General features: G+C 34.5%; 1 protein-coding gene across 3 annotated transcripts in view; it reads left to right on the top strand.

Annotated features, from left to right (window-relative positions):
- TMEM65 (transmembrane protein 65) overlaps positions 1-13,294 on the top strand; it is a 57,200-nt gene that overhangs the window by 24,336 nt on the left and 19,570 nt on the right. For 2 of the 3 annotated variants that reach the window (XM_053559099.1, XM_053559098.1), the window contains one exon: positions 13,046-13,090. In XM_053559099.1, coding sequence (XP_053415074.1) covers positions 13,046-13,090 — 45 coding nt within the window. Of the gene's footprint in view, positions 1-11,491; positions 11,585-13,045; positions 13,091-13,294 lie in introns of all 3 variants that reach the window. The other variant, XM_053559097.1, reaches the window with a different exon arrangement.

Genomic DNA, 13,294 nt, shown 5'->3' with positions numbered 1-13,294 from the left:
AAAGACTAAGCAGTTATAATATTCAGAAGTGTGGGTAAACATGACTCTTGGTCCCCAGATTGTTGCTTAAACATGCTAGTTTCACCTCTGTTCTTTTCATAGAGCTCTTGTTAATGCTGAATGTGATTTGTGCTGCCAAACTACTTCTGTACTTTCTTGAGAATAATTCCGGGGTGGTTGTTTCTGATCAAATATCAGAAACCAGATAATCAGATACTGAAAGATTATTGAATTATTTTTAATAAAGGAATAGAGTGTGTGTTTAACTGTTCCTTTTATTTCATCTCAGAGCAAAGCTGCTTTGGTATTTTTATTAAGTTTATTATAAATGATTTTGAATTTTTCCATTGATTTGTAACTTTATGTAGATTTTAAATCCATAAATTATCATATTAAGAATTATTACAATTAAAGTGTAATAGAAAATAGTCTAGGAAATAATACTCTTCTTTTTGTTTTTTAGATTTTCTTTTATTTCAAGTTTAGATTTATATCTCGTAAAGTCCAGTTAAATTTAATGGAACATTCAACACTGAAAATGACAAGTTGTAGTTTCTATTAAATAAAATAATATAAATCACTCCCTATGGGACCATGGAGCCTATTTCTGTTTTCTAGCATCAACACTGTTATAAACGTGTTTTATAATTTTATTTGTTTGTTTGTTTTTTTTTTTTTTTGTTGTTGTTGTTGTTGTTTTTGGCCAGGGCTGGGTTTGAACCCACCACCTCCGGCATATGGGACTGGCGCCCTACTCCTTGAGCCACAGGCACTGCCCTGTGTTTTATAATTTTATAATGGAGACTAAAATGTAGCAACTATAGCTGTTTTACTTAACGTTTCTTCTACCAAAATCTTTTGATTTTCAATTTAAGATGGATCTCTTAGTACTATTACAAGACAAACTTTAGACAAATTGAATTTAACAGAGTTTAATTGAGCAAAGAAACGACTCATGAATCAGGCAGTGCCTTAAATACATAAAGGTTTAGAGAGCTCCATACAGCAAGTAGACAGGCAGTGTTTATAGACCAAAAAAAGAAGTGGACATACAGAAGTAGCCTTTTTACTTATACGTGTAGCATGGTATTTGCCTTATTTGATTGTGTCTGAGCAGTTTTCAGCCCATGATAAGCCGAAAGCTCAGCTACTGCGATTGGCTGACGATATCCCCTTAAGTTTTGTTGCAGTTTGTTTATTTACTAAGTTAGGTTGCAGTTTGCTGTATAGGGAGACAGCTTTAGGCCAGATTTAATTTAATCATTTTCTTCTTTTGGTCAGACTCTCAATTTTGAAAAATTGATCAGAATTTGGGGTATTGACGCCACTCTTTGGCCCCATCATAATGGACTTCTTTGGTCTCAGTATGGAATTCACAGTTCTCAATGTCATGTTAGTTAAATGTTTATGTTCTCTTTGTGTTTTCATTATTCTAACTGTTACAGAACCATTTGACGTGTGATGATGGCTGCATATGAGCACTTAGGACTCTTGAGAGGATGTGGTGCACCAGGGAGACTATTATGATGGCTTTCAGAAGGATAATACTAAGGGACTGAGGTATACTTTCTAACAGGATCTTCCATGAATTGAACCAGTCAAACTCAAACATATCAAAAATGATCTGGAAGCGGAATCTGCTTGTTTTAACCAAGTAGCTTGTTGGTTGATTTCTGGCAACTGATTTTCTATGATATCAGATATATTTATCCATGTGCAGCAGGAGGTATTAGCTCTTAGACACACTCTTCCGGTTCAGCCAACAGGTAGTCCAAAGCAATCATGTTATCTGAAGTAGTTTGAGCAAGAGAATTTGAAGAAATTCTTTTGGCACTTATAGTCTTTAAGTACAGTAAGCTGTAGTACCTAATGTTTGAGACACATTTTTAATCACAACCTCATTTACATATATGCCAAGTCAGGGATGGAGCATTTTACCAAAAGATACCCATTTAGAGGAATTTATACCTGCTGGAAAATTCCTTTGTTCCCTAGCACAAATTAAGAGGTATAGACCAATGTTCAGTTTCTAGTTGGTTATGGAGTGACAAGTGGTACAAAATCTCTAATCTGCATTAGCCATTTATTTTCCATTTATTTGATACATGGAGTTATTCATACGGTTGATTGTTGAATCCTGAACACATAAAAATATATTCTGGAGGGGCACAACAGGCAGCTTCCTGGGATGCTTTGTATGTTAGGGGTCACTATTAGGGAAAGACTAGTAATATTTATCTAAAGCTCCACTATTGAATCATTGTGTAGTTTGAGGCTTCCAACAATGAAGGGATTAAGCTTATAAATATGTACACAATCTGTGGAATTCTCTTTTCTTTGGTTTTCTTATGCAATTTCTGGTCTAATTTAACTATAAAACCTTCACTATAGTTTTTGTCTGTTGTTAGGAACATGACATATCCAACATTCAACAAAGTTCCCTGCAGAAGTTATTGATTATGAAGTCTTAATTACTGCATTATTTTGGCACATATAAGCAGAAAAGCAACATAGGCAAAAGAGGAAAGGGGATACAAAAATTTCATGGTGACAGAGAAGAGAAGTTTCCATCTGTGAACTTGGAAAAGTTGTTTCTATGCAGGATCCTGCCCAGCTTTGCCTTGAGATCTGCAATGTGTATACAGTCCTAAGAGTCTAAAGGGGCACTCTCGAGTTGGAGATGTGGATCCAAGACTCAAGGCCCTCAGTTTTGCGTAGAGAAGAATTTGTTATCCCTTCCAGTGGAAGTCAGGGTGGACTTTCTATAGAGTTTTTCCAAAAGGCCCAATATCCAGGTTTTAGATCTTGAAAGGTGTGGTTGTCATCAGTTGGTGGGTCATAAAGAGCTTCTTCTACCTGATGAAAATACACTTTGACCTGATGCATTTAAGCCTTGTGATTATATTGAGACGTATCAGTATTTGTGAGAGTGGGAAATAGATAAGTTTGTCTTCTCAGGAGCATAGGCTTTCCAGTAACTATTTCAAAAGGGATCAATATATGTTGGAGTGGATCTGATTTCCATCAATCAGTAATATCTTTGACCAAGGCAGTTTAGTCGATGCAGTTAGCTTTGCTTAATGCCATTGCATTTGTGATACTTTATTTAAGTGTTTTATAACTTGTCCAGTAAAATGAGTATATCTGTATCACTGGAAATTTCTCCAGGAATGCCCCATAAGAAAAATATATTTTCTAATAACCTTTTAGTTACTATCGTAACATTAGCCACCACGTATGAAAAAACTTCTGTACTTGTATAGTCAGATAACATTCATTAAAGGTGGCAATTGAATGAAGTTCATCTGTACATGTTCAAATGATCTACCAGGTGCTGAGGTGCTGAAAATGTATCACCTCAGTTGTTTTTTTTTTTATTGTTTTATCACATCAGTCTGTTTGACAAGCCAAACATTGGTTAAAACATTGGTTATAAACTACTTGAGCTATCTGAGAACAGTCACTCAACTAATTTTTTCCATCATAATTTGGATCATTTTATCTCTGTCACGCAGTATAGAGCTTTTAGTAATGGAAGCTTTCAGGGCTCAAGAGGGACCAGGAACCTGTCTGGATTCTCTATGAGTCCATGCCCTTCTAAATACCAATTTTATTTTTCTAACTCAGGTGCATACACTTGTTCATTAAATAGGTCAATGGACCTAGGATACATAAAAAATAAATTATCTTAGGTTTAAGCTGTCATAGGTAATTTGACTTGGATCACTCTTAAGGAATTCATTCAAATTGTTCATCTTAACAATCTGAGTACTGGCTGACCTGTGAAAATCTATGGAAGCATTTATTTACTTAGTATTTAATTCTTCTTCTGTTTAATGTTGGGTTAGTAGTTTTATGAACCAATCATATTTTTCATTAGAGTTCTGGGAGTTCTTAGTCTAATGGTATGATCTTAAATTTATGAGAAATTTGTACTCCTCAGAGTCTTTTCGATACATCACCTAGAAGATGATACACTTTGAGCTTATAGTTGCTTAGGAAAGTGCCAGAACAAGTAGTTAATTGTTGTTGAATGACAATGGCCAATGGTTAAAGATCTGTTGAGAGTTCATTACAGTAGTGGCACAATTGACAAGGAAATTCGGTTATTTCTGTTGCATACAACATTTTAGGATAATAGCTAGAATTATGACTAATAGAGTTACCTCAATACTATTAGATTGTTGTGAATTTCATATAATTTCATATAATAAGTACATCATTAGTAACACATCCATACAGATATACCTCAAAGAAGGTTTAGCATTACTTATTATTTAATAATGACAGTATTTCCTATATAAATTGTCAAATAAGCCAAATTAGGATGTGAGGACGATCTGGCTGTAACATCTGTCACCCCATTGATCGCCAGGGTTGATTCAGCTGATCAGGCAGGTTAGGCGGGTCTCTTCCTCCCTCACTGCTCCAGGTGCATCCCTCCCAAAGTTGCGTGCTTAGTCGAAGAGGATGACCTTCCCCGATAGAGGAGGACCCTTCTTTGGTCAAGGGTATATGAGTAGATGCTCTACCCTGCTAGAACCTCTAAACAAGCTTTCAAGGTCCAGATGGGTTTAATATCTCTCTTTATATAGGGAAAGGTATCCTTTTGAGATGTTTCAAGAGCCTGTCTAGAAAACTCCTAAATTTAATTTAAGGTCAAGAAAAAAGTTTATTAAGAATTTGATTTTGGGAAGTATGTTAAAAATATCAAAGGTTAAAAACACCTGATCAAAATAGGATCACAGGTCAATGTGAACAATAGTCATTCATTTATCCAAAGTGAAAATTAAAGGACTTCAAAGGCAAACATAGAAAGGTGCCTAGGTATATAAAAATTGGTTGGGGTGCCAGCCACATGCACTGAAGCTGGTGGGTTTGAACCCAGCCCGGGCCTGCTAAAACAAAAATGACAACTGCAACAACAACAACAAAAAGATGGCTGGGCATTGGGGAGGGTGCCTGTGGTCCTGGCTGGGGAGGCTGAGGCAGGAGAATTGCTTGGACCCAGGAGTTTGAGGTTGCTATGGGCTGTGACACCATGGCACACTCTGCCGAGGGTGACATGGTGAGGCTCTGTCTCAGGAAAACAAACAAACAAACAAAAACTTAGTTCTTTTAATAGGGAAGAGTCAATTTTCTTAAGTGATCAAAAACCTGATAAAAGCAACATGGAACATAAGAAATCCTTCGTAAAACACAGGATCTTTGTTTTGTAGGCCAGTTACCTAAAAGGTAGAAGAAAATCCTCAAGAGATAACTTGAGCTTATCTCACGTAAACCCAGGTGGGAAAAATCATGCATCTGTGTTATATTTAATGCTAACTATGAAGATATGCCTGTTTTAATCAAACTATTTTTATTTATCAAGGATTGTCCAAGTCATATGAACTTGAAAAGCAGTTGGATTAGTTCTTATTTTTCTGAGAAAATATTTTACTTATCTAAGTGGTTTTTTTTTTTTTTTTTTTTGGCTGGGGCTGGGTTTGAACCAACTGTCACCTCTGGCATATGGGGCCAGCACCCTACTCCTTTGAGCCACAGGCACCGCCCTAAGTGTTTTTTTTAAAAAGTGAATTTAATAGAGCTCTTTTACAATTTAATTTGGCAATATCATAAGGAAATAAAAAACATACATATCTAACATAGACATATGTAAACATTTGAGCAGAAACAGATCTTAAAGTTTTCATTTAAAAATTTTAGCCATATTCTAGGTGTAATAATACAGAACTCACTAACACACTGAAGAATATCTGGATCCAAATTGTTTTTTCTGGCCAATGGAATGAAATTTCCTGTCCAGATGGCTAAAGCTTTTGAATAATAGTTATGAAAAAGGACTTTTAAGGCCAGGCATGATGGTTTACATTTGTAATCCTAGCACTGTAGGTGGCCGAGGCCGGAGGCTCGAGATCAGGAGTTTGAGACCAGCCTGAGCAAGAGCCAGACCCTGTCTCTACTGAAAAGTAGAAAATATTAGTGGGCTGACTTAAAGGGGAAAAAATAGTATTTGGAAATGCGATATATCAGATGCCATAAATAAAACAAGTTAAATGTATTACAGCATATATTGTATGCTGTATACATACAACAATTCTGTATAAATGATACAGCTAAGTGTTATATGAAATACATATTGTAAGTGAGGTAAATGTTATTCACCAATAAGGAAAACAATTACACAGAAATGGAATGACCACAGATCAAAGTCAGTTATAACAAAGATCAGAGCCTGTGTCTCTAACAACCAGACATGAATCTATGTGTGTGTGTACATATGTATGTTTAATTTGAGAATTTTCTAAAACAGTTCTTTGGTGGGGGATGCAGAGTGGTTTGAGTTCTTCCTCTTGAGAGGGGAAATAATATCTCAAAATTTGGCAAGTTTCTGTCCCATCTCCTTGCCAGAAAATAAGCACTAAGCCTAGAGCCTGACATGGTGTTTGCTACTGCAAGTAGATTCTTATTAGAGGGATAGTTGTTTTTAGTTCGTTTTCTTATAGGTAAATTGTCCAGTGGAAAGTCACTTAGAATCTGAAAAATTTCTTTATCTTTCAATTCTGTTGTTTACTCTTCTCAAAGAAGCAGGTAGTACATATTTTTTTCCTCACAAAATATTGTAGTGGTGATTGACAATAAGATTTTAATTATCATTTTACCAAATTGCTCTTAAACGGTCTATCACAAATGATAATCCCAGATCATTATCATCTGGGATTATGATGATAATGATCCCACCATCTCCAGTAACAAGTACTTTGTGTCAATTGTATCCTAGTGAAATGATAAAATGAATTGGCCAAACAAAATTTTAAGGGGGAGAAGAGTGCAGTTAAAAATGGCTACAACTGCTCCCAAAATATATGCAACTATTATGTATCCCCACCCCCAAAGTTAGATGGGGGAGTCCCTAAAAATAAGTAAATAAATGAATAAATGTTCACTTGCACAAAAAAATAGCTACTAATACACATATGAACTAGCACAAGGCATTGTATGACTAGGCGGCAGGTAGTTCTGTTCCCAGAGATTCTGTTCTAAAACTTGCTTGTTCTGTGTTCCTAGAAAGTATAATTTAAAAGAATTTTCTGCTTTATTCTAAGCTTTAATAAAATGGATAAATTTTAGTATGCTTATAGCACCAGTAAACCTTTTAGTATATGTCACACTTTAGTTATGAAGTATTCTAAAATATATTTTGGTAAAACGTAGTAGGAATATCTCAGGATTAAACCAAATGTGAGCTTTAAAATGGAAATATTAATTCTTATACGGTTAGAGCACCTACAGTCATCGAAGCATTGTAGGCTCAATTCTAAAATTATTGTCCTAAGTATGTGTCTTTGGAAAAGCTGCTATTTAATATTACCGATCAAAAAACTTCTCTGTATACGAACATTGGAGTATCATATTGTATTCCATAAATATGTACAATTATTATGTGTACAATATGTACAATTATTATGTGTCAATAAAAGGAAAAACTATTCTTGGTTACCTTCCACTATGGAAAAAAAAAAAGAAAAAGAAATCAGCTTATTAAAATCTATGGTTGGTAGCCGGGCGTTGTGGCAGGTGCTAGTCCCAGCTACTTGGGAGGCTAAGGCAAAAGAATCGCTTAAGCCCAAGAGTTTGAGGTTGCTATGAGCTGTGATGCTACAGTACTCTACCAAGGGTGATATAGTGAGACTCTGTCTCCAAAAAAAAAAAAAAAACCCTACAGTTGGCCAGTTTCTTCACCCACCTAAATGCCCCTTTAGGTTAAAAAAAGGGGGTAGGGAGTAATACATCAGTAATTTATTTAAAAATAAACTTTGAGAACATAGCCAGAGGTACAGAAACATTTAGCCCTGTGGCCTACAGCAAAACCTGGGAATTTCTTTAAGTCTACTTTATCAGATATTGGTATAGCCACTCTAGCCTTTATAAGCTTATGCTTTGTGTAGCATATATGTGTGTGTGTGTATATATATAAAACTACAAATTTATTTTCAACCTATTAAAGTGTAATTTTATGGATGTCATATAGTTGTAGCTAGCATTATTAATTCATTTTGATAGTCTCTGCCTTTTAATTGGAGTTTTTAGTCCATTAACATTGAATAGAATTATTGATATAGTTGGATATACGGTTAGTATTTTACTCTTTGGTTTCTTTTTGACTTTCTTGTTTCTTTGTTCTCCTTTCCTGCATTCTTTTAGCTTAATTGAATATTTTTGTAGAATTCTCCTTCAGGTTATTTTTTAGGTTTTTAACTATATTTTCTTTTCATTTTGTCTGCATGTGTGATTGTTCTAGGGATTATTCTATGCATTCTTAGTTGAATTATACTTTTCATTCTTCTTCTCCTTCTTCTTTTTTTTTTTTTGAGACAGAGTGTCACTCTTGCTCCAGGCTACAATGCCCTGGTGTCAGCCTAGTTCACAGCAACCTCAGACTCCTGGATCTTCTGCCTCAGCCTTCCAAGTAGCTGAGGCTACAGGTGCCTGCCACAATGCCTGGTTAATTTTTTGTTTTCCTATTTTTAGTAGACTTGGGGTCTTGATCTTGCTCAGGCTGGTCTCAAACACCTCAGCTCAAGGGATCCTCCCATCATGGCCTTCCAGAGTCCTAAGATTATAGGTGTGAGCCTTTATGCCCAGGCATTTTCCTTCATTTTTGAAGGATAATTTTTCTAGATATGGAATCTGGACTGGCAATTTCTTTCTTCTTTCTGCATATTGGTATTTTTTTACATTTAATTTGACATTTGTCTTTTTTTAATCTATTTTTAATATTTTAAATTTATGATTAATTTTCTTTTTGTAGAGACAGAGTTTTACTTTATTGCCCTCGGTAGAGTGCCGTGGCATCACACAGCTCACAGCAACCTCCAACTCCTGGGCTTAGGTGATTCCCTTACCTCACCCTCCCAAGTAGCTGGGACTACAGGTGCCCACCACATGCCCGGCTATTTTTTTGTTATAGTTAGACTGGGGCCAGGTTTGAACCCACCACCCTCGTTATGTGGAGTCGGCACCCTACCCACTGAGCCACAGGCGCAGCCCAATTAATTTTCTTTATATTTATCCTACTAGGGATTTACTGAACTTCTTGGATGTCTTGAAATATTTGCCTTGCTCCAAATTTGGGAAATTTTTACCTATTATTTATTCAAAATTTTTGTTCCTATTTTCTCTCCTTGCCTTCTATATCTCCAACATTATACATATTAGACCTATTGATACTAAGCCATGTCTATTATTTTCAATACTTTTATTTTCTGTTGTTCAGTTTGAATAATTTTTATTGATGTTCTGTTCACTAACTCTTTCTTCTGTTACCCTCATTCTACTTTTAAGCCTATCCAGTTAGTCTTATAATTTCAGATAATGTATTTTTTTAGTTCTAAAACCTTTTTGTTCTTTGCAATACTTCCTGGTTCTCTGCTGAGATTTCCTGTCTTGTCATTCATTTAAGCAATATTTTTGTTTACGTCTGTGAATATAACTTTAATTGCTCCATTAAGAGTTTTGCCTCATAATTCTAATATTTGAGTCACTTTGGGATAAGTCTCAGTCTATTACCTTTTTTCTTGAAAATGGGTCACATTTTCCTTTTTGTTTGTGAAGTAGTTTTGATTATATCCTGCTTATGCTGTTGAGGGTCTAGATTCCATTTAATTCTTCTGAAAAGTGTTGATTTTTGCTTGTTTTAGCAATTAATAGATTGCCCGCAAATATTTGTTTTGCTCCTAAGCTGGTATTTTTTGAGTTTCCCCTCCATATGTACAGTTCACACCCATGTCAGCTATAGATTTGAACTAAATGTATACAAATAATTTAGAGCTACTCCTTTCTGACTTTATCCTTTCTAGGATTCTTCCTTCACCTTCTAGTTGCTTTGGTTACCTGGCACCCTGTCCTGTGGTACTTTAGACAGAAAGACTGAAGAATTTTTGTCAGAGCTTTAGTTGCCCTGCATGTTATGATTGGGGCTTGCCCTTAGGCTAAAAATTGCAAAAAACAATAGAGTAAATCTCAAAGTACCATTTTTTTCTTCTAAATATCGATTCCCTTCCAGAATCAACTTGTTTTCTATCATTGTCCAGTGCTTTCAGGTCTTGCTTATTTTATATATATATTTTTTTATTTTTTTTTATTTTTTATTTTTTTATTTTTTAAATTTATTTATTTTTATTGTTAAGTCATAGCTGTGTACATTAGTGCAATCAAGGGGTACATTGTGTGGGTTTCATATACAATCTGAAATATTCTCATCAAACTGTTCATTATAGTTTACATAATAGTTCTTCTATGCAGGGGAGTTAGTGTGATAAGAGATCACTCAGCTGTAATGGGGAAAATAGGTGCAGTAAAGTACAATCCTAATGGTCAGCTCATTATTTAACAATGTCCAGAAAAGGAAGAAAGTATGATGTAAGTAATACACATACATGCACGCGCGCGCACACACACACACAGAGAGTAATGCAAAGAACTGGTATTTTTTAAGCTCCACAGTCTAATTAATAAAACATTAGCGTAAAACACATTTCTAATATAAGTGTAGGTAGTGTACCAGGTGCCAAAAGAAAATTCTTAAAGTCAAGATAGGTATGTGAGGAAATAAAGCTTCTAGGGTTCATTGTGACTATTTTCAGGGATGTTATATTAGCAGCAATTACATTTATTTTATTTTATTTTTTTTAATTGTTAAATCATAGCTGTGTACATTAGTGCAATCGCCTGTACCCATTCTAAGATGCACCATAGATGTGGCCCCACCCATTACCCTCCCTCCACCAAAACCTCCCCCCTCCCTTCCCCTTCCTTGGCCCTTTCCCCATAGTCTTGTGCTATAGTTGGGTTATAGTCTTCATGTGAAAGCTATAATTTAGCTTCATAGTTTTAAAAGCTGTATAGATTGCAGAAATCTAGATGTATTTTCAAATTCTGTTGTATATGATAAAACTAATTTTTTACTTCTGATGTTTGCTTTGTTTTGGTTGTTAATATAATGAAGAAAATAGTTTCTCATTTAAAACGTTTTGGTGGATACTTTCCAATAAAATTTCCACTTTCTAGGAAATGTTTCTTTCATAATTCCCCTTGTAACTCCTTAGGTTCTCTGTGAAGCAGGTGGCAGAATCTATGCTTTGATTTTACTTTCATCTCTGTGCCGGTGGTTTACGTCCCTACTCTGTCTCCTTTATTTTTTTATTTTTTTTTTTTTTTGTCTCCTTTATTTTGTATTTTTTTCCTGAGGTTTCTTTCATTACCTTTAATTTTTATGTGTAGTAGAAAAGGAAGGTTAAAATTATTGATTATTTGATTTTTTTTCTTGTTACTACTACACATTTTCTGTATGCTTAGCCTTTATCCTTTCTTCTTAAGCATCGTAGAATATTTTTAATATTTCGCCCAGTGTGTTAGGAATTTTAAGAAGGTAAAGCAGGGACTCTATACTCTCATTCTATTGGGAAGGTCCTGCTTGTTGAATTTTTAGGTATTTCAAGATGTTCCAGTCGACTGACGAGGACTTCTCCTCACAGTGTCAGAAATGTAGTGATGATGAGAGTGCAGCTAACACGTAGTTCTGGTATGTAATCACTTTGCACGTTTACTTACCCAGAAAATTTTCTACGTGTAGTGGTATCCTGTATTCCTAGTTAGAAATTTAGAAAACCACTTGCATGCTTTCAAAGTAAATTTGGGAATAATAGTGCTAATGAAAGTATGGAGAATGTATTTTACTCAGATGTGAAGTTCTACACAGATAGTGTATCTTCATTCCTTAACTCTTCTAAAAAGGGAAAAACAAAACTTAAACCTGAATTCTTAGAATTTTGTGAGTACCATGATAGTCAATAAAACTATAGGTTTTAATGTATTTTTTATTATAAAATCATTATGGTACTATGTGCTTTTTAAGTAAAATACCAATCACAAATGTGGACCAGATTATCAAGGGAGATTTATTTGCCTTTACGCTAAGTTCTTTAGTTCTTGTGTTGTCGTAAATTATAAGTAAATACTTCAGAAGATCTATATATATCCAGTTTTAATGTGTTTCTTAATAATCTGTTTGTACTAAATTAGAGTGATCCATTATACACATATTGGTTCTTCTCTACATGTTACCCGTTAATTCTGTTGGTTTGGTTGATGACAAAGAAGGTAGAATTCTCTACTTCTTTCCCATAGTTTACTCTTGTATTTACAGAAATGGTGGGGTGGTTATTTTTATGAGATCAGATTGCTTGTTTCTTGTATTAATTATTTAATTGACATTTAAAGATACCCTGGTTTATACTTGGGAAAACTTTGTGTATTTATGACATGTATTATAAATAGTATATTGTTACTTATGATTTAGAATAACACCCTACTCTCTTTTTCAGTTGTAGAATATTATCCAGCAGAATAGCTTTTGAAAAATTTCAATGTGTTATCAATGGAGATTAAGGACCACAGCATAATCCAGTGAAGTCATTATACTTAATACATTGCTTTAAAAATATTTTTCTCTTTTTTTTTTTTTTTATTGTTGTGGATTCACTGAGGGTACAGTAAGCCAGGTTATACTGATTGATATTTTCCTCTTTTTAAAGGATATATAGGTCTATTTGAATATTCTTTTTTTCTACTATCAATGAAGTTTGTGTATATATCTTTCTTAAGTCATCTAGGGGTGTCATCTTAGAGAAGAGTAGCTATATTTCTGACTGTTTCTCTACTGTAATCAATGCAACCTGGTTTACATATATATGCAAGAACTTAAAAAAAATCAAAACTAAAAAGCAAATGATTTAACCAGAGCTACAGAGTCCGTGGTAGGCTTGTAACTAAGCTCAGTTTTATTTGCTAGCTTTGTGATTTAATCCATACCAATTAATATTTTTAGCATGGATAACTGGTCCATTAACCTAAAAATAACTTATGAATTAACTCTGAGGTATTCCCCTACTTTGTAAATCTGCAGTATTTTCTTCATTGTAGGAAAAACAAAATTATGCCATAGTAACTAATTCTTGCCCCACACCCTTTTTTTCCCCTTTAGAAAAATTGGAAGCTCCACCACCCACCCCAGGACAGCTGAGATATGGTAATGGTTCTATGATTATTAAATATATATGCATCTTTGTTTTGGACTTGAAATAACTGTATCACTCATTGATAGCACAGAAGAGTCAATAATTAAATCTTTCCAGATACAGTGGATTATCCAATCCATTCTATTGAAGCACAAAGTTTAAAAACTTAATATATAACACAAAGCTATAGACTATCTAATATTGTTAAAATATTA

This window comes from Nycticebus coucang, chromosome 13 (assembly GCF_027406575.1).
Source record: "Nycticebus coucang isolate mNycCou1 chromosome 13, mNycCou1.pri, whole genome shotgun sequence".
Taxonomy (NCBI): domain Eukaryota; kingdom Metazoa; phylum Chordata; class Mammalia; order Primates; family Lorisidae; genus Nycticebus; species Nycticebus coucang.
Note: the sequence above shows the minus strand (reverse complement) of the source record. Positions and strands in the feature narration are given on the sequence as shown.